At 39.6% G+C, this 21,340-nt stretch overlaps 1 protein-coding gene across 1 annotated transcript in view; it reads right to left on the bottom strand.

The window, feature by feature from the left end:
• Positions 1–21,340, bottom strand: part of LOC141787362 (CUB and sushi domain-containing protein 1-like) — a 580,923-nt gene that overhangs the window by 170,072 nt on the left and 389,511 nt on the right. The window contains exons 15-20 of the mRNA XM_074665649.1: positions 15,178–15,318; positions 11,620–11,741; positions 11,349–11,421; positions 9,949–10,087; positions 7,309–7,496; positions 6,921–7,109 (exon numbers count right to left, since the gene is read on the bottom strand). Of these exons, the coding sequence (XP_074521750.1) occupies positions 6,921–7,109; positions 7,309–7,496; positions 9,949–10,087; positions 11,349–11,421; positions 11,620–11,741; positions 15,178–15,318 (852 nt within the window). The remainder of the gene's footprint in view (positions 1–6,920; positions 7,110–7,308; positions 7,497–9,948; positions 10,088–11,348; positions 11,422–11,619; positions 11,742–15,177; positions 15,319–21,340) is intronic.

Raw genomic sequence — 21,340 nt, 5'->3', positions numbered from 1 at the left:
CGATTTTGTTTGTGCACACAGAACATAAAGGGGACTGTAAAATTAAGACTTAAGTCCTGTGTACACCAACGGAGATGCAAATAGACAGCACAAAATTGCCAAAAAAATTTGGAGGCATTATGTTCAATCTCCACAGCTATTCTCTAAACCAGTGGTCACCAACCTTTCTGAGGGCAAGGGCTACCTTATGGCAAATGAGTGGCACAAAGGGCTACTTTTCTGATAAAAACTTTTTGAACAAAAATGCCTAGTCTATTACTGTCTTTTACCATCTTTTACCATCTTTTAATGTATTTTATCTCTAGCTTATTTTGCTTTATTGTTTGTTTTTCTTTACCTTCTTATACTCCTTTTCATTAATTTATTATTACTATTATGTGTTTTTATTATTTATTCATTTATTTATGATTATTATTTTTATTTTTTTTTATTATTTAATTGCGTTTCCTATTCTTGCTGATTTTATGTTTTTTACGTTTGGTCCTCATGGTCTCTTTTTAGGCTGCATGGTTCTTGTATTGTCTGGGTTTCTATTAAGTACTATAAATTATGGAAAGGACTTTTTCAACCCATGTCCTTTTATACTGTCTCTCACTGTTATTCTTATTATAAACTGTGCTTTTTGTTTTTATTTTATTGTGCTCATTGTTTGTTTGTTTGTGTTTTATTAGTGCTGAATCCTTGTAAAGCACTTTGTAAACTTTGTTTTAAAAAGTGCTATACAAATAATCATTAATAATTATTTTTAGATCACTTTTTAATCATACTAATCATAGTAATAGTAGTGGTAATACTATGATGAGAGACTGCTCAATGTTAATTATTTCACAATTATTATTGATGATTAACACAATTATAATGGTAGTAAGGAGCCCCATTGGGATCAGTGCTGTTTTTTGGAACATGCCTCACGGGCACCTTAAGTGGTTCTTGCGGGCACCCAGGTGACCATGTGCACTGCGTTGGTGACCCCTGTTCTGTACAATATCTTTGTAATCATTGTTTTTGTAGTTTTTATGTCTTTTGTCATAAAGAACCAGGTGCTGGGACACAAACACAAATAATGTTGAATGTTTTCAACAACAATGTCAACAACGAGGGTTTTGATTGGTCAGATGTGTACTCGTCACAAGTGGAACTTTGGACCTCTGTCCAAAAAAACAAAGTTGCAATTTTGCTCTGCGAAAGAAAGCTTGCATTGAAAAACAGTAGGTTAAAACAAAATAAAATAATGTGCAAAATGTGTGCGCGAAAAATATGTGTCTGGTGTGCAGAGGGCTTAAATGTTGACCTTATTGCATTTGATTGGGTTGGAAGGAGAGGTGAAACTCTCAGGGGAGAAGCAGATAAAACAGCCTCCATGTTCATCCACTGAGAGAGAAACAAAGGGAGAAGGCCAGAGAGGCCCTTAATGTACAAACAAATAGAGAGTGTGACGGGTAAAGAGAGGGTGTTTTGTTAAAGAAGAGTGAGCGATTGCTGTGTGTGTTGCCAGGCTGCTCCTCTCCACACAGAGACCATTCACAGGTGAGGAACAGCACAAACTCATTCAGGATGGAGCAGAGTGGAAAAAACTACAACAGTGAAGTGGAGAGTAAAAGATGGCTGTGGTGCATTAGAGACTGTTGAACTAAGATAATATATTGACTCTTTGTTTCCCTCTCACTGTGCTTCCAATCCTTTCATTTCTATTCAGCTCAATTCAGTTACATTTAATTCAATTAAAGTGCGTCAAGATACTTGACTGGCATGGAAAATTAAAAAAGAGTGTTTTACTCGCCTGTGAAAAACACATCCGAGACCATAAAATGAATCCAAGACGATAAAATAATTTATTTTCTGTTAGTGTCCCTCTAGTATGATTGTTAAGGGTTTGTTTATTTATGTATTGTTGCACAAAAATCCCTTTTAGCAAATTAAACAAACACTTTAGTGATTCACTCAATTAACAGTTTGTACAATTACTACTAACCGTGATAACTTCATGGAGATAGATGTCTGAGCTTGGGAAATTTCTTAGTAATGTAGCTTTTGCTGCGTGTTTGTACAGAGCCAGTGTGTTTCTGCCTCCCACTGCCTATCTCAGTGTGATCAGTGTCTATCCCTGTATCTCATCCCATATCACATTTCAACAGAGCTGGAGTTAAATTGAGTATCTGTGATGAGAGCCACCCCCTCTCTTCTTCTCTCTTCTCCTTCCTCTGATGAGCCGTCTTAAGTGTGTTGAGGTAGCCGCTGCTTCTTTCCTCTTTAAACTCCCATCAGGATTCAGTCAGAACTAGGACACAGTCTGACTAAATGACCCTTGTGGAGGGAGGCAGGCGTGCGTGTCAGCGTGCGCATACTGTATCTGCCGTGCGTGAGAGTGCATACTTCAGTGTGCACCGCTGATCCGTATGAGTGAGGAGACACAGACGGGCTGATAATGTTTGCAACAATGCGCAAAAAAAAAAAGAATAAGTTAGAAAGAAAAGCTATTCATGATTCAAAGAAAAGTTTCAGTCGTGGCTTGGAGGACTTCAGCGATTGAAGTGTGAGACTGAATCCTAAAGAAAAGTAGAAGAAAGATGTTGCCTATTGTCTCGTACAGGAGACAGGTAAATAGAAAAAAAGCAGACTTCTCCAACATTCTCATTCTCCTTCTGTCTCCTATCACGATCTCTATCTTTAATTATCTCGGAGGATGCCACGCCATTTTTTACTAAAAACGATGCTGCGACTTTGGTCACTTCTAACAAGTTGCTGTCTTGGCACCAACAGCGAGTTTTAAAATGTCACAGCGCCCCTTCACTGTTCTTCCTGACACATAAAAGAGCAGACGGTGTTTTGTATTATCTGTTTGGTGATTTAGCTGACCTGCTGGAGTAATATGAGCCGCTTGGGTCCAACAGACGCTGTGGCATCACTGAAAAGGGAATGGTCTCTGCATGCCTGCGGGAGGACTGCATTTCATTTTGATTTTTCTTTGGACAGGATATTGTCAGACTAATGAATTTTGGTAGCTTTGTAAAGCAGTATGTATGTGTGTATGTGTGTGTGTGGCAGCAGAGAAAGTTCTGGCTTCCTCTTCTCAAATGTTAACGATGCATGTGTGCTGATGAGTTGTATCGAAGATGGAAAAGCGAGTTATTAAGGATGATATCTCTCCATTAAATTGGCAGAAGATGTCTGAGCATTTTCAGAGTGGACTCTGCGGACGTCGTTCATTAGCTTCCCCTTTTTACCTCGTGAAACTCCAAACTATGTGTAATGAAGATTAACCATACTTTAAAAGAACAACAACAAATTAAAACAGCAAGTGGAATGATCAAGAGCAGTCATACTGAAACCCACTTGACACAAAACTCCTCCCATGATCTTCCCCATAAGAGAACTCTTATTTGTTGTATTGAGTCGAGGCTTACACGCTGTTTTAAGAAAAGTGCTGCTCTGTAAAAGCGTGTCTCGTGATATGACAGCTGTCTGGAGGGATGGCATGCATGGCAGGAAATTGAAAATGTCACCGTGGCCATTTAAAAAAAAGTGCTTATGTTGAATGGAAGATGCTGTGAGATAGATTGCCTCGGTATGAACTGAAGTTGAGACATCCTGACTTTGGCTTTCAAATTGGATTCTTTTTATTTTGCAGATCAAACCAGATGCTGTGCATTCATCTCCCTCGACAGCACGAGCTGTGGATTGAATGAGGAGGCCTGCGAGTGGCCGGTGAGCATCTGTTTCAGCTGAGTCTGTTGACCCGCATGATTTCACTGAGGCTGCATGTCCAACTTTGGCCATTATGGTTGTTTGTACTCTGGAGCGGGTACTGATTGTACAATTAACACCACGGCTGCCAATTACACTGAGGGAAATGAAATAAATGAAGACTGGGAATAGCTCTTTTTGTGATATCTTTGTATGGATGAAAGAAGTTGGTGATGGGAACACCTGCGCCAACTCCCTCTCCACCAACCCTACCTCCCTGGCTCAGTGCACTTCCAGCCACTTCACCCTGTTCACTCCACTTCTGTTTTTATGTTCGTAGAGAGGAGGTCGTCATGTTCAGGGCCATCTCAAACCAGTTAGTGGGACAATAAAGTGGACTATAAAATCCTCAAGCAGCAGGTGTGCACTGATGCAGACATACTGCTTAAAAAGATTGAAATAAGCCATATCTCTGATTGTTTTTACCCTTCAGACGCTGATGCTGAAAGTATAAACAAAACGTTGCTTCAGAGCGAAGCAGCTGACATCTTTGTATTGTGATACTTCAGCAAATTAACCAGCTAAGGTAAGACACTTTATTATCCATGACTCATCCCACACGCTACAAACACAGCATGCAGCTTAGAGAGAGAACTGCAGAGAAATCATTTCCAGCGGACAACGCTGCTGTGCTGAGGCAGGGGTTGGTTCTGTGTGATGTGAAGCGTCTCAAAAAGTTTGTTCTTAATTCTGTCTGCTTTAATGAGATATACGACTTTTCAGAGTTAATACCTGACATAACTCTACCTTTTGTTTCGTCTTTGTAGTGTTTTCAGTTTGACCCTGTAAGACCTACCTTTTTAACTGTACTGCATAAAGCTTACCCACTTGTTAAGCTCAAACCTGTGAAGTAACCATCATGAATTTTCAAGTTTTTTTTTTTTTTCAACAAATACTCCATCAGCATTGTCAGCGACTCCCAATGTTTGTTTTAACTAAGATTTTTGGACTGTATAATTGTTTATAGGTTCATCAACAAGGTCTTACAATGCTTGCAAACTTCAAACTAACTCCACTGATGACAGACCAAATTTGTTAATAGGTAAGTTTGCCAAAAATAACCTCTATCTGCAACAACAACACACTTTTTTTTTCATTTTTTGCTTTCATGATTTACTTACAGGTAAGTTCTGCAGGAATTCTCGTTACTTGTTCATAAACACAAATTCAAACTAGGCTCCTCCTCCTTGGCTCAGTGCCAGCAGCAGCGCACACCCACAGCCTCCAACTGTGCTTATGTGAACCACACGCTGTGCATTTTTAAAGCCAAAATACCCCAAAATACACTCTGTAATTGACTGATGCAACCACACTTACTCTCCCAGAAACATCCCAAAACATCCAAAACATCTGCATACAGGCTGAGGAGGGGTTTGGGGCAGACACTGACACTGACACGCATGTATAGAGGAGACGATTGAGCAGGACTGTTCCTGTAAAAGCTGACTTCATTTTAGGAGAATCCTGCAAACTCTGTACTTTTGACTTCATGAGTTTTTAATGTCAAAGAGGAAAGAGTTCTCTTTATTCTAAACAGGGGGGTGCTGACCAATGGGACCGCCTTTAACAAATCAATATTTGATGTAATGATAAGACACTTCTTCTCCTACCCGAAACACCTGATTCACCTCCTAGCTAACCCACCAGATAACTGACTTTATCGTATTCTTTATTATTTTGATTTGATATTTATGAATGTATCACTAACAAAATTATATTTTTTCTTTCAGAGTTTTCATGATGGCATTTCTTTCATACTGCAGGGTGAGTCAAAGAGGTGAGTTGGAATCAGACAAAACTGATGCAAAAAAAAAAAAAAGCTGAAGCTACAGTAAGTCAGTTCTTATGTGAACAAAGCCTGGGCAGCCAAAAACACTGTGCCACATGACAGGTGGTTAATGAAAAGGTGTTTCATTAGACCTGTACTGGCTTTTTATAGAGTGCAAGAGCTGGACCCAAGATGAAATACAAATTTTCACGAAGTATTTAAATGATAAGACTGTTTATGAAATTGTAACTAATTTGTGGTTATTTTGCATGATACACTGTACGCGAGTAATTGGGCTAACAATTTGATAAAGTATTTGCCAGTTGTTTTGTGTTAACAAATCCCACAAGGTGGCTGCATGCAGGGGGAGTGCTCCCTGTAAATCACAACACTGGGAAATTTTAGGACTTTCACTATATGAGCTAATAAAAAGTGTCAAGTCAAACAAAAACACCTCAATAACATGACAACTTGTGCATCAGGGCCTACTACAACTAAATGTGGACAATGTTTCCAGATCTCACAGTGGTAGAGCAAAACCTCATTTTCATTTTGATACAAACTATCGGCAACAATAAGAAAGAAATTCTCCTTCATATAGATCTGGAGCATCATTGTAAAGTTTTTTTTTCAGCCGAGTTTCAGTGGTTACGCATTATTAGATAACAACAAGCTGGTTTAAGGTTGGTTTAAAGCCAACAAAATCAGGCTCACTTTTCATGTCCCCCCATTGGACAGCTTGAGTTAGCTTTTGATGCTCTAAGACGTGCTTCATGTGAGTAGTGACTCTTTACTGGCAGTGAATGTTTCTGAAGGAGGAAGTCCTGTGATGATGGGGAGACCAGATGAGATCAACCTCACAAATAAAAACTCCAGCCTAAACAAAGTACAACAAGCTAGAGTTGTAAAAAGCCTGTTTTACCCACAGTACCCACAGTACCATTTGGTGGGAGAAATTAAAAACATCTTACGTAATGAAAAACAACTCTTTTATTTTTGTCCAAGATTAAATTCAGATTCAGAAGATTACCTCCTGTGCCAAAGCAAAGGATTTAGTGCAGATTTTGACAGGTGTATTTAAAAGCCTCTTTGAAATAAGGCTGGTAAAAAGCAGCTTTGTCCACTGAGAAACAGGAGCAGGGTGTTTTAAAAATGTCTAGTTTGTTTTTCTGTCATGAGAAGGGTGTTACAATGTTTTCCACTGAGACTCTTCCATCGATTACCTCATTTCCATTGTTCCCTGTGTTAACAAAACTCCAAGCTTCATGTGATAAATACTCAAGCCAGGAAATGTGTTCCTCGTACAATCATCCCTTCTCCAATATTACACCAGAACAGGCTAAAAGGCCTCAGCCAGCTATAGGTGATCATCAAGAGAGCAAAAAATGGGAAAATGAAAGATCCTCACCATCACAACTGGGAAGAGCGTGACTCCACTGATGATTCTGCTCACAAACAATTGGCTCCTGATCACTCAGTGTGTATCCTGGGTCACATGTAAATGAGACACGCGAGCCAATGGAAAAGCTGCTGCCATGGCGACGACCATTGACTGGGATCCCGGGATCAAGACAAGAGTCTGACTCCATTTTCACACCTGAGAATCACATCATACAAGCAGAAATAGCACAGAGTCAAGAGGGTCACTGTATACATGTGTATGGGTTATGAGACACTCTTCAGCTGGTTTGCTTTCACAGATCATTGAGAAAAATATTGTCATACTGTGCAAGCTCCTGCAAGCAATTCAACATTCATCTACCAGACATTTCTATCAGCCAGTAAATCAGTCTTACTTTCGTATCTGATGCTGAAGCCGGCTGCAGAGCGGCTATTGTCTGTGGTGAACAACAGGAACAGGACGTTGGACGTGGAAATCAGGAAATGAGGTGCTTGGGTGCCATGGTATTCACCGATCAGGGGAGATGAGGCCGAGGGGCCGTCTCTGATTTCCAGCGTGTCATAGTTGACCTCAGTCTGGAACCTAGACACACACACACACACACACACACACACACACACACACACACACACACACACACACACACACACACACACACACAAAGGAGAAAAACAAGTCATGCACAATATCCTGAAACACCCGAGCAGCAATGTCTGATGTTGAAAAACTAAGCAAATGTGTGAGGGTGAAAAAACACTGCAGTTCCTCAAGAGTCCAACTGAGGCTGGTTGCTGCATTCAGCAGACTTTAAGGAGTGTGTAGCCTGGCACATTAGATTCCTATGATCAGTATAAATAAAAAGATGATCTAACGGTAATGTACATTTAGATTTGCATAATTAGGAGTGTGACTGATTTGACTGACTGACTGAGAGGTGTAAAGGTGGCAATAGCCTGCCTTTGTTCCACCTCTTGGCTTGTTTCTTTAATGACCCCAAGTTAAGCTGAGTCAGCACAGAGTGATGTTCAGAGTAAATCAGAGTAACGAGCGACTTTTCTTCACATTTTTCTTGTTATATCTATATCTATATCTATCTATCTATATCTATCTATCTATCTATCTATCTATCTATCTATCTATCTATGTATCTATGTATCTATGTATATATATATATATATATATATATATATATATATATATATATATATATATATATATATATATATATATATATATATATATATATATATATATGCTTTTTATTGCGTATCACGTTTTTAGCACGAGGACAACTCACGTAATAGCAGCTAGCACACAAAGGTATAAACAGAGGAAATGTACACGTTTTCTAGCTGGAAACACATTTTCTGTTTTGAGTTTGTCAGCTAAAGATGACAGTGTGACGATTCGTTGTTCACTCTGTGCGGCCAATTTGCTTAAAATCTTTGACTAAAGCATTTAGGAATCAGATCGAGAGAGATAAGTTCACTGTGGCCATCAACGCTTGATTAGTTGTTTGACTTTTACCTGGGGGAAAGGTGAGTCCTGTCTTTCACTGTAACTCCCTCTATTCCAAGAGCTAAGCCCTACGAACGCATTTTTTCACCAAGTTACAGTAAAAGCAAAAGTAAAAAGAGGAAAATACAGAGTAAAAACGTCTCCACAGTGAGGTAAAGATGCTCTGTAGAACTGATGTAATATTCAGAGCTGCTGCGTGGAACTTTTAGTTTGTAGACAAAGCAATCAACTCATAGTTTTCAGACACAACAAAAAATATATATTCATGCTGCTTTTAATCAATGGAGAAATCTATTGCACACTTAGAATAATTGCTGTGGAAAATTGAAAAAAGAAAAAGTTTTGTTTTCATCTCTGCTCACACCGACCCCTCGGTGCAAAACATTACCATATAGAAAACATTGTTCTTGTTCTTGATCATCTTTTTTGCATCTGTTGCTTACAAAGAAGCATTGTTAATTATTTCAGCTTGATTCAAAACCAGTTAAAAACTCGTCAGTCCGTGAGTCTGTCAGCTCAATTTATAACTCGTTGAGTATCTTCTCTATTAGAAATGTTAAAAACATTTGCTCGTGCAGCTGGCTGTTAATCAGCTTATCAGAGACCTACATGTGGCAGCAGTTACTCATTTGCTTTTGTAGCTCACACACTGTTTCATGATGGCAGCAAAACTACGCACAGGAACTTTAACAGGGTGTTTACACTAACGAGGATTTAGTGTCAATTTACAATTTCAGTCACTGTGTTATTCACAGTACACTGAATCATGACGGATCATTATTGTAGCAATACGCAGTGTGTTACTTATATAAGAACTCCAATCAGATTAATTGACCGGTTTACAGTCTGACTGATTAACCACAGATGTGGTTACAAGGCCCAGGAAACAGATCTGTTCCTCAATGCTTCTGGTTATTATAGTGACTATCAAACACCACAGTATCTGATTCAGGAGGAGAGACATCTTATAAAAGGATTAAACTGTTGAGATAGAAAAGACAAAATAAGGAATTTGGAACTACTGGCACACTGTAAAATCCCAGACTGGATATCTGATATCTGACCAGTCTGCTGAACAATTAACTTGCCTCCGTCCCAGACATTTGCATACACAAATTAAATGCCTCATAGGCGATGAAGATAACTTGGCCTTTACATCACTTCCCAAAAAGACAAATTTCACTGATAGCAATTTCAGGCTACGCTGCATCTGCTGGTGGCTGGTTTCCAGAAAAAAATGTGCAAAAAGCCAGCATTAATTATTTACTGCAGCAGTAACTCACCGACTACATTTATATCTGACTAAGTAATAGTGTTTCTGAAAGACTGACCAACCTAGAGACCCACTGACTAAATTACGTACTATCTGAAGGATCCACAAGAAAGGGGAAATGACTCTTTCTTGACGTTACAATCTAATCCCAAACAATCTGAGTCATTTCCTTGGTTGCTGAGGTTCAACCTCTAAAGAAACAGAGAAAACATCACTCTCTGCTTTCATAACCTGATGGCTTACCTGTCAAAATGTATCTTCACAGCATGATCTGGCTGTGCTTCAATCACCCACTGGCAGTTCAGAGAGTCTTTATAAAAGGAGGGCCATCCAGGAGACAGCAGAACACCCGTAGGAGCTGTGAGATGGCCTCCACACGGGGCTGCAGGGAAATAAACACACGCGCACAGAATGACAGCAGAGAGATGAATTAATCACTTTTTCTTGTGACTGTGTCAGGGCACAAGCACAAGGCTCACATTACATCCTGTTAGCAGATTCCTCATCTGCTCAATTTATTCCCGCTCTCTAATCCTTACTGAATTTTCTGATTTCATACATAAACATTTACCTTCATAAAATATGCTGTGCCAACCCTGTGCTACAGTAAACAGTTTTGAGCTGCTCATGTTGGGAAAAGGGAAAAATAATTATAGCATGCTAATTTATGGGGGGAACTAGTGTATTTATGTGTCAATGAGGCAAAAATGGCTCCTCATTTTGCTGCAACTCAGAGGGCTACACGCTGTAAATCTGGAGCACCTTGACACTAATTCATAGCTCACACTAAAATCTTGATTATGACCCCTTATTATGCAAGAAATAGCTTTAGCTGTAATAAGACTCCTTTCCTTTTCCTTTCAGGCTGTCCAGCAGCACGCAGAGTAACAGCCTCGAACTAATTTTTACTCAGAGTTCATGATCTGTATATCATCCATTGCTCTTTTTACAATATATAATTTGCCGTGGCTTATCTTTTACACTGTTAGCACTCCCTCTGTTCTCCGGTAGCTAATACCTTTGCCCTTTTGATTGCTCTCATAACTCCAGACAACGGCGAGCTTAAGAAAAATGACTTTTCTTTTTAGATATTCTGTACGTGCTGCAGCGGAGCAACTTGTGGAAGAGATGCACAAGAAAAAGCCATCCTAAAATATGATATTATCATTTCCTTTTCAAAAGGAGAGATACTATTTACCCATAGTTCACATTTAGTCATGTGACAGCCCTATTCAGTTTGATTGAGTCCTCATCCCATGTATTAACAAAAGGCAGCATTTGATAAAGTCATTCAGACAATGGAAGCAGTTTCCATTTGCTTTGCAGTCGTATATTGGCTCCTCTGTTCACCAAGGATGGATCTTCGTATCTCTCTGAATGTGTTTTTAGCACAACTTATGTCAGTATCACTCAACATTGTTGTTATGAGGAACTGAAATTGTAAACAGACTGAATAACGGTGCATAAAGACTGGAGGTTACAGCATTTGAAAGAAGATCTTTACACAAACTCTGAGGTGAATAAGAACATGCATTAAGTCAAGTAGTTACATGTTCTATCACAGTATGAGCAGCTGTGTGGTTAATATTTTCAGTGATTACAAACCAACCAGCACAGCAAATGTGGTTTTTATGTCTGTTTACCTTCACAGCGGGGTACAGCTGCAGACCAAACAACGTTTCCATCCTGGATGATGCAAGTCACCTGGTCAGAGCCCTGCAAATACATGACATCCATAACTTATTGGTGTCTTACTTGAAGGTTTTAAGCTTGACATAAAACAAATAAGAAATGAACACATGTGAATGATGAAGTTAAAAAAAAATCTAACGCTAATTCCTTCATGCCAGCTGATATTTCTGAAACAAGTATGTTTTTCGAATCCCATATTTTATAAAGATAAAGATAGTTTACCTGTGTTCTGATGAAGCCTTGATCGCAACGAAAAGCCACAGAGCTGCCAAGCTGAAACTGGTCACCATACCTCTGTCCGTTGACAGGAACTCCAGGGTCATGACATTCATTCTGACCAAATGCTGTACAGAGACAACAAAGAGAGAAGACTCAAACACAGCTCTACAAGATGGAGCAAAGGGTCTTAAACCCAGAATGAGCTGAGATAAACACATGAAAGAAAACAGAGAGGACTACCTCCAGTCTGCAATGTGCATATTTGAATTGATAGAAAGGTAAATATGCACCGATATTTAAATTAACCCAAGGTTTTATATTTATTTCAAAACAGGTTGATGTGCTTTATCATCAGGGGAAATGGTGCTGTTTCCCTGTCAGTAAATGTGACATCTCCACCGATATGGAAATATGGGGATGGAATTATCTTCAGGTGGATTCAACCCTGTCATGTTTAGCTTATGTTATCCTTATTCCAGAGATTAACCTGATCCCAACCAGAGCACACAGCCAGTGATTGGACATGTCTGGGGTTGATTAGCTACTGATGGAGAGGAAATGAGAGCAGAGGGAGAGACGGGGGAAAGAGGACAAAATAAGCTCGAGGAAAAGAGGAGGAGTACACAAACAATGATTATTCACATCTACTGAACACGCTGTTGGAGGAAAGTAAGAGCTCTTACATATGGTGTGTATATGTTCAAATATACACCTGAAGTAAATTCATGCTGTGTGCGAGATATATATGTTGTGTATTAAAAATAATCATGCATATGTGATATTAAGAGAAGTGGAGAATGAAAAGAGGACAATTTTCCACACATAGGAAAAACTCAAAAATAGAATCATCTGAGAAGGGGAGAAGATTGCTGTGATAATGTTTGACAAAGAAAGTATGAGACAAGGTTGTGTGTGAATTAAAAGAAATGAAACAAAGGAGAAGCCTGAGTCAGAGTGGCAGACGGAGATCAACAGGAATTTATTTGACAGACTCAAAAAATAAGAAAAGAAAAAAACAACAACAGAATAATAGGATTTAGATGGAGGAGCAGAGAAATAAAAAGATGACCTCCAACTTTGACTGCAATATGTTGAAAATTTCTCTATCTCTTTAGAGCTCCATCTTCAAGTCAGGGCACTGTGCAGTCTGTACAAGCATGGTGGGATCTTTAACAGGTTGAAAAGTGGCTCTTTGATTTTCCTCTACTTCTTTGTGTTTTGTTTTCTACCTATCCACAGAGTGAATTTTACTTTAATTATGCACTAATTGCAGCATGTAATACAGGGATTTAGCTTTTGCAGCACGATACAAAATACAATGAGCAGAAAATTAGTACTTAATGTTACTCTCATCTACAAGTAATGCAGACAATCAGTCTTTCATAGAAGATAAATATTGATGGACGGTTATTTTAGGCAAGAATAAGTCTTTGAAATGTGTGGAAAAGAGACTGTTGTGATGCTCTGTTTGGCAGCAGCAACAACACCGTCTGATCAAAGAATAAATTAAATCAAGTATTTATAACCAGGGGTTTAACACACTGAAGGGTACACTTGGCCATGGACACCATAAGATCAATTAACAAAGACTTAAAGTCACTAAATAACCATTATTCTTCTCTCTGACGGGTGTCTGCGTCTCACGGAGCAGCTCTTTCAACATAAAAATATCACCTACGTTCAGTTCAGGCACCTTGAGCTGAGCTGATGTCACATTTGCTGTGTGTCCTTCTCACCATCACTCTACACAAGTACCATCAATCTGACAGACTCTTCAAGCTGCAAGTTTCCCACTGTATCTGCCACTGCCACTGCCACCTCTGCCCTGCACCTGTGCTGCGCTGAAAGTTTTAGCCCCACAGCCTCCACAGCCTCCACCTCTGGGCTCTGACTGCAAGGTTTAAGAAAAGATCTCATCACTTCTCAGAATACTGTGTGTAAAATCAGTCTGCAAATACAGAAAATGAGTATCATGTTACAACCCAAAACTTATCACGTTATACAGTGACACTGATGAGATTTTTTTCAATTTCTGGCTTAGGAGCGATATGCTTCGGTAGCTTCATAATATAAAAATGATATTTTTTTAAATTATTTGACGCAAATTGCAATGTTAGTCTACTGTTTTATTTGCATTATGGTATATAGAAGCCAAATGCAAGACAAAGACTTAATTTGGGTAACATGATCAGACATTTGAACTACATTCTTAAAGATATTATTCGATGGCGTTTTATTCATACTACTTAAAAACACATGTATCTATAAACAGTAAACTCTCATTTAAATTTTTGGTGTTATACATGTCAAGGAACATATGATGCTGAATAAGACTTTTGTTTGTGCGTCATCTTTGGAAATGTATGATGGAGTTTTCTTGGTAACCAAATCACAAACCCCCTTGCATTATGATTGGAACTTTAAATTATGAATGGTACACTTGAGGTGCCAGTTGAGCTGAGCCTTTAAACTGCAAACATCATATACAGAGGTGACAGTTCTCAAATCAAGGGGCCTTTTGCGGTATGTCATTCCCCACTATCTCATCCCCGTTTCTGCCTCTCAATAAGGACAAGAAAAACCCAACATCTAATCCTCAAGAGTTATTGTGTTGAATAAAATATGTTTAGATGAAAGATATAACGTTTTAATTAAAGATGCTGTGGTTTTAAATTATAAAAAAAAAAAGATAGGAAAATCATTAAAATCTTGGTTTGTAGAAAAGTCACCCTTCAGAAAGAGTCAGGGGCAAGGTCATTTGGTAGGCAGTGTGTGAAATGGTGCAAAACCGTGTGGAGATCCCAGAGAATTAATCAGAGCCACCGATGCAGAACCAGTTCAGCTTAGAGCAGATAAACACACGGGCTGCAGTAGTCAGGTTCAGGGTTGACAATGGGAAAGGCTTAACTGGGTTAAGCGTGTTTAAGACATGAAATCAGATGATCAGCCAGGCAGAACTAGTCAAACTGAGGAAACACTAAATGAACTTTAGCATTATTCATGACTGTTGTATTAATCACCCAAGTATCATTCAGTTTTAGGTAGTAATGAAAGGACCTTTTCAACTGGACCAATTACTGTGTTTCATAAGTGAGCTCCCATGGCCTTTAGTGCATATTATGAGATGTCAGCTGACACTTCGTTTATGAGCCGGGAACCCTTTAAACCCTGATATTTGGAGAATTAGTTAACTAATAAGCCGCAGTTGGAACATGAAGAAGTTCCTGTTGTTTGTGCAGCTGAGCAGCAAAACCCAGATGGCTGTGCAACTCTCATGTAGCGCTTAAACAGGAAACTAAATCCTGAATGTTCTGACTGCAGCAGCGATGGATTAATCATTCAGGGGCATGAAAAAGTTAAAGATGTTTGTAACTACACTGTACGTTTTTACTCATAGCTTTATCTGGGCACAATCAACTTAACTTGAGTTGACGAGGAAAAGTGAAGGTAATGATTAGTAATGATTCATTTTCTCTTTGTAAATGTAAACACTAAAGCTTAAATAGATCAAATGCTTGTAAATACGACATGGGTACTCATAGGTCTGACGTTAGCACATACTGGTATAGCTGATATTGAAGCCTTTTCCAGTGTTCGAGTGATCCGATTGAAATTCCAGTCTCATGATGTGTCCGTTCGAGGCCAGCTGTGATGGCACATCTTTCCCAGAGAACGTCCCAAACGTTGTTGGTTCAGAGAGACCTGAAACAGAACAAAGTTCAAACAATTTTTTAGATGGATGAGTTAATGGTGTTTATCTAATCCTGTCTGTGTTACAGTAGGCCAAGGACACACTTTAAAGGAAAGTAGAGGACTCCTAAAAACTAACTAAACAAAACACTCTGTGAGACCTTACAATATATCTTAAGTGTTATCATGGTTGGAGAAAAAAAAACAACTTTGGGATGACTTCGTTCTTTAAAACTTTGGATCTCACAAACCAAACTCTGCATACAAAGTCAAACAATGTGCGATTTGAATGAGTCACTTCTCAAGGACTCACCAGAGAAAACGTCTGTTTTCAGCACAAAGACTAGCTGTTTGTATACCACCTACCAACCAGTGAGTGCTTTCTAAATGAACCCATCCAACTCACTCAATGATTTCTTTCATTCTGTCACTGCAAAATGGAGAAATAAAGCACTATAAGTTCAGAATTCAACATTATATTTATGTATTAACAGTAATACTGGGAGGAAGAGGCAGATTAAAACTGTGTTCCTCATTTTCCCAATTACACTGTGGGAGGCAAAGCAACAGCAGGGAATTCTAAATGGTCTATGTTTCCAGAACTGCTTTCTCCTCAGTAATTGGAGGAAAACTTGCTTCTTTACAAGTTAAAATATCCATCTGGAACTACAAGCTAGTATTGCCAATATCTTAAAAATGCTGTACAAGACGACACTGGGTAATGTTCCCCAAAACTTTTTTCTCCTGTTGGCTGAATAACCAACAGCCTGTTTTGAGAGGTAGTCTGAGATCCAAGGGTTCTTACTCTAAATCAGACTACCTCCTTGTATGAGGTTAGGGCACATGTTAACATCATTTATCTGAATGATGTCCAGAAGATGACAGTGTCTTTTTGGGGTATTTTATTGTGGCAGATGTCCTTCAGTTGGTACTTTTTCCCTTCTTTTTTTTTTGAGATGCTGGACAAACAACTTCTTTCGAGTTTCTGAGGTTTATATGTAGTCATTCTGTTAACCAAATTATAAGCCAGTTTCTGTGAGATCCACCTCAGTCGGCTCAGTCAGAACCTTGTGTAACTTTGTATAACCTTGTCTTGCATTCCACCTCTTGAAAAGAAAACCTGACTCTTATTTATTTAAACATGCAGGAGTTGTTGTAATTCTTAGGACGCGGTCACATTGGCCATTCTAACCTTTCAGTACTCAAGCACGATTCACCCCTGCAGCACCATGCCCCTGCTGGAGAGTATGGCCAGTGGTTACACTACTCCAATATGAACCTGACTTAAGGCACACACATGGCTCCCCTACTTCACCGAGAAGCGTGATCTCAACCGAGTCAGCACAATGAGACACAGGGTGCATCTCAAAGCTCCAAAGTTCCTTTAATCCTTCCACCACTTGCATTGTTCACTTGCGTCTCAGTCCCTCCCACCAGAGATGCAATGGAGAGACGCAGAAAATAAAGAGAGGAGAGAGGATGGAGGAGATTCGTTTTTAGAGCAATGGGACATCCTCTCCTCCAGAGCGTCACATGAAGCGACATGTTTCATTAATAATGGCATCAGCTGATCACCTCTGGATCATCTGTCAGTCAGCTCTAACAGCTGTTTGTGTGTCTGCACATGTGCGCTGTAATAACTCTGATCAAACAGAAACAGTAACAGTGATTTTTATGTTCCTTTAACCTGTTTATTAAACACATTACCTTAAAGAAAACCTGATCTCTGTTTATTCTGTGAGCTGTTTAGAAGCACGCGGATCACTTTACCGGTAAAATGCGTAATTGTTAGATTATTTATGAATTATTTAGCCTTTATCTAGAGTGCATCTAATTGTGAACTCTAGAACTTATTAATAAAACCCAGTTTATTGTGTTTCAGGAAGATATTAGATTCCAGTTTTCAGTATTAATCCTCTGTTATATTGATTTGATGATGGTTGTGTTCAGTATTTTCTGCTTTAATCTCACAACAAACACTTTATTACCAGCTTTATGACACATTTCTGAACGATTCTCAGTGACTGTTTTCGGCTTGTCTTTTCTCTCATCGGACTCTGTTGTGTTTGCAAAGTTTCATGTAGAGAAGTCTGAGCCGCTGCAGCGTCCAATCAGAGAGTGATATTCAATATGGGGGTGTGTCTGTCAGTGAAAAGACTTCTGCAAAGCCAGCCCTCGTGTTTCCTCGATCAAAGCTCCTCTGATCAGTCTCCTCCATCCTCTCTCCTTTCTCCTCTCTCCTCTGAGCACAATTAGCGATTTGGGACTAAGAAAGTACTTCCAGTAGCGTGGAGGAGATAGGACGGAGGAGGCACGAAATTAACACATTGAGACACACCCACAGAGAGCAGTGCTACAACTTTAATGAATCATTGACTTTTGTTAAATTGTTTTGGTCCGACACAGCCCTCTAACACCCTCACTATTGTTTAAAATGATCATCAAGAGGAGCAGTCGCAGAGATCATACGTCATGGACCACACCTCATGCCTGCTGCTTGTGCTTGTGCATGTAGTAAAGTGTACCTCTCCAAAGCGTGCCAAAGCAGAGAAGTGAATCATGCTTAAGCACAGCATGCTTGCAGTCACACTGGCCAAACTAACTGAGCTTTAAAGGTGAAACGTGCTTAAGAGCAGTAAAGTTTGCCAGTATGACTGCGTCCTACCGGTCCGACTCAAACATAATCCTTAAAACTTGAAAAAAGCTGCTGTAGAGCACATGAATGGACCACCTTTAAAAACCCTTTCTATGTGTCTTGGTTGTGACTCAACGAGGCAACCACCAGATTCTTCTGTTAAAGCAAACAAGTCAAACAGTGTCACAAACAGGATCTAAAGGTTCACATTTTTTCTTCAGTGTGGCATCTGGGCATATCCCAAAGAAGCTGATTCTGGGGCATACCGGTGTCCAGGTCATTACTGTTATTTCACCTGAATGTGTCCTGCACCATGCATTCCTGGACAATCCTGTCACCAGGGCCAGGGGCATTATCTCACCCTAGGCACCAATCATCTCCTCGCAGGTACATGATTGCAATGAATAGCTGAACTTGGTTGCTATGTTAAGGTGTGCTCTGGCATCAAGGCATTTCTCTATCACCATTAAAAGAGCCACTGTAAACTAACTAAATGGCCCAGAAACCATTCCACCTCCCCCACTGGCCTGTACAGCTGTAACCATGCTTTACCTCATTTCTGTCTGAGACATTTGTGTGACAGCATTGGACCATTTGCTGCAACAAATGGCTATACACTTTTGTTTGGCAGAATACTCTCTTGCTATTGAGGGAGCTCACCAATGATCCAACCAGCAGCAACAAGATTCAGCGGGGAGCGCAATAAAACCCTGAAGAGCAGCGCAGAACAGAGCCCAGCAGGCCACTATCAGAGAGATATGGAGTGTACACGATGCACAGGGAAAGAAATGCTCCCCAAATATGCTAATAAGGCACTGGAACAGAGGGAGGCTGAGGTGGTTGATGGAGAAATCAATCGCCACAGCCAGGAACAGCAGCTTGTAGCAGGTAGAAATAAACAGATTAACCACCAGCAGCAGTGCCATAATCAAGAGTAAGTGAGGGAAATTGTGAGGTTTAAAGACCACCTTATTGTCTTGATTGAATGTGATTGGAAATTTATTTTGAGATTGAATGGTGATTATAAATGTCAACTGATGCTGATAAGCTATTGGCATGAGCAATTTCCTCTCTCTGCCAGACCTAACACAATGCTTGTTGTTGATGATTGCCCACCAGGAGTCCAGAGGATTGGTGTTGCAGCAGGAAGTGTGATTCATCAGAAAACACCTGCAGATTGGCACGGCTGGGTGAAGCAGCATCAGTGATTATTCATTGTGGCCTTTTTGTTTCATGACATTTCCTGTGTTCATCTACTTAGGGCCTGCTTCCCACGTAGCAAATGGTTTCATGTGTGTACCCTTCTGTTCTGGTTGGTTCGTTTGCTACCTTTGAGAAAGCCTCTTCAAAAAATTTAAGAAAATCTGTTGTCTCACCCCTCAGTAATTATAATCATAGTTTTGCATTACAAGTCCAATGCTCAATCTTTAATTCCACTCTTGGTAATCCATTTGCACACTAACACTTTCACAACACTTTAAGACTTTTCCAAGCTATTCTGAAGATAAGACAGAACTTTGTGAATCCCAGGGGAAATTTCAGCGCCAGGCTGCTCCAGCATTAATGTTCAGAATAAAAGTAACACAAAAGACCATCAAATATGCATGATCAATATGTACAATAAGCATAAAGTGTATAATTGAGGCTTTAATTTGAAGAAAACTGTGACTAAAATGATGAATAGAAGTGAAAGAAGTGATAAGTTTAGAAACAAAGAAAGTCAAGCGCAGTTTTCACATCATTGACCCAGAGATAAAAAGTGTCCAAAAAAAAAAAAAACTGTTAACTCCTGCTTAATGCAATGTTAGCAAAGTATTTTAAGACTTGTAATTACATTTCGAAAGAATATAGCTTGTGTATGCATGCTTTTACTAAAAATATTATGCAAATGTGCTTTACTGACTTTGATGTACAGATTTGCTCATTGAGTTGGTAAACATTGCATGACACTTGAGGGGAGCTGGGGGCTCCTGTGATTTTATGGAGCACCCATAGTAGAGAGTGACCACAAGTGAAGTTAATGTTTATGCCCAATAATAAAAAAAACTAACTGTTTAACACTAATAACTCAAGTTAACAACTACTTTTTCAGAGTCAGGGTGTAGAGGGATTGTCAGTCAACGTCATCATAGAGATGCGCACGCATTTTGACTGCAGTATTTAGCTCCATTCATTCAGACAAGTTAGTGATTTTTAAACACTAAATTTCAACCTGTTAGAAGCCTCAAAATGTACGTTTTTTTCTGTGGACAGCTGCCAAAAACAACACTACTCAATAGAGGCAACTTCTGCCAAGTTTCGACTGTTACAGCGCAACCGGTGTTTCAGCGTTAATAGCGACCATGCTAACTAGTGACTTTCAGCCGACGGTAGCAGTGATTAAGGGCTGAGAGTCACCACTTAACACGGTCACACTTTACATTGATAAACCAGCAACGTCGGTGTGTGTGTGTGTAATTAAATGTATATTCTTTATCCAACCTCAGTTAACCAGGTCTGACTGCAGACAAGCAATAATAACTGCTGAAACTCAAAATACAGATTTGACTTTGCTTATCTAATGGAAAAGTTGGTTTGGGGCTGAGGTTCTGACCAAACATGGACTCAATATAGACAGTAAAAAGTAAGTGAACCTGTAAATTGTGATGAGTAGCAGAAACAGATTTTATGACCAAAGTAAAATCACTTAATATGAAATGATGAACCAGTCTTTTAACCCTGAAATGCACAACCATTACTATTGTGATTTGCTGCAGTTCTCTGGACAGAGTTTTCTGGTTCTTTTATTATGAACCGGGTCTCAGACTCAGCAGTCTGTGTGCTCTTTTTGGTTTGGTAGTGTTTCTGATTTGTTGCCACATGTTTACATCCTGGTCTGTCACAGTCTGGTAAGTGTCCATGGATAATGCAGTCATGAGCATCGAGTGAGAGTTGTGTGTTTAAATTCCTCTCTGGGTACATGCTAGGTTTCTCTGGTAAAAATGTCTGTCCACCTAATATCTGCCCACTTGCTGATCTCTTCTGTCCACTCACTGCTATTTCACAAACCTGGGAGCTGTTTACCATCCACCAAGTGTGTTTGTTGGTGGTTAACTACCCCATGTCAGTTGACAAACCATTATACTTTGCAGTGCTTCTGCACCCAAGTTGTGCATGCATTCGTTGCTGATAAACAAATAATCCCTCTATATGTTTCAGCAAAGTGAGTAAGATAAATAATTCAAGGAGGAAAAGAGAGAGATGTGTATCTAACAGTTCCTCTTACAGATAAGAGAGAACTAGGAAAGCTCAGGAATGCCATTCGCAGATTGCAGACAGAGACAGAGGATGGCCAATAAGAGGGGAGACAACACCCAAAGAGCCAATGAGAAGACGACTCAACCTACATTTCTTAGAGAA

This window comes from Halichoeres trimaculatus, unplaced genomic scaffold, assembly GCF_033239565.1.
Source record: "Halichoeres trimaculatus isolate MK-OKI-2021-1 unplaced genomic scaffold, fHalTri1.1 fHalTri1_scaffold_3, whole genome shotgun sequence".
In the NCBI taxonomy this organism is placed as follows: domain Eukaryota; kingdom Metazoa; phylum Chordata; class Actinopteri; order Labriformes; family Labridae; genus Halichoeres; species Halichoeres trimaculatus.
This window is presented reverse-complemented; position numbering and strand designations above follow the sequence as displayed.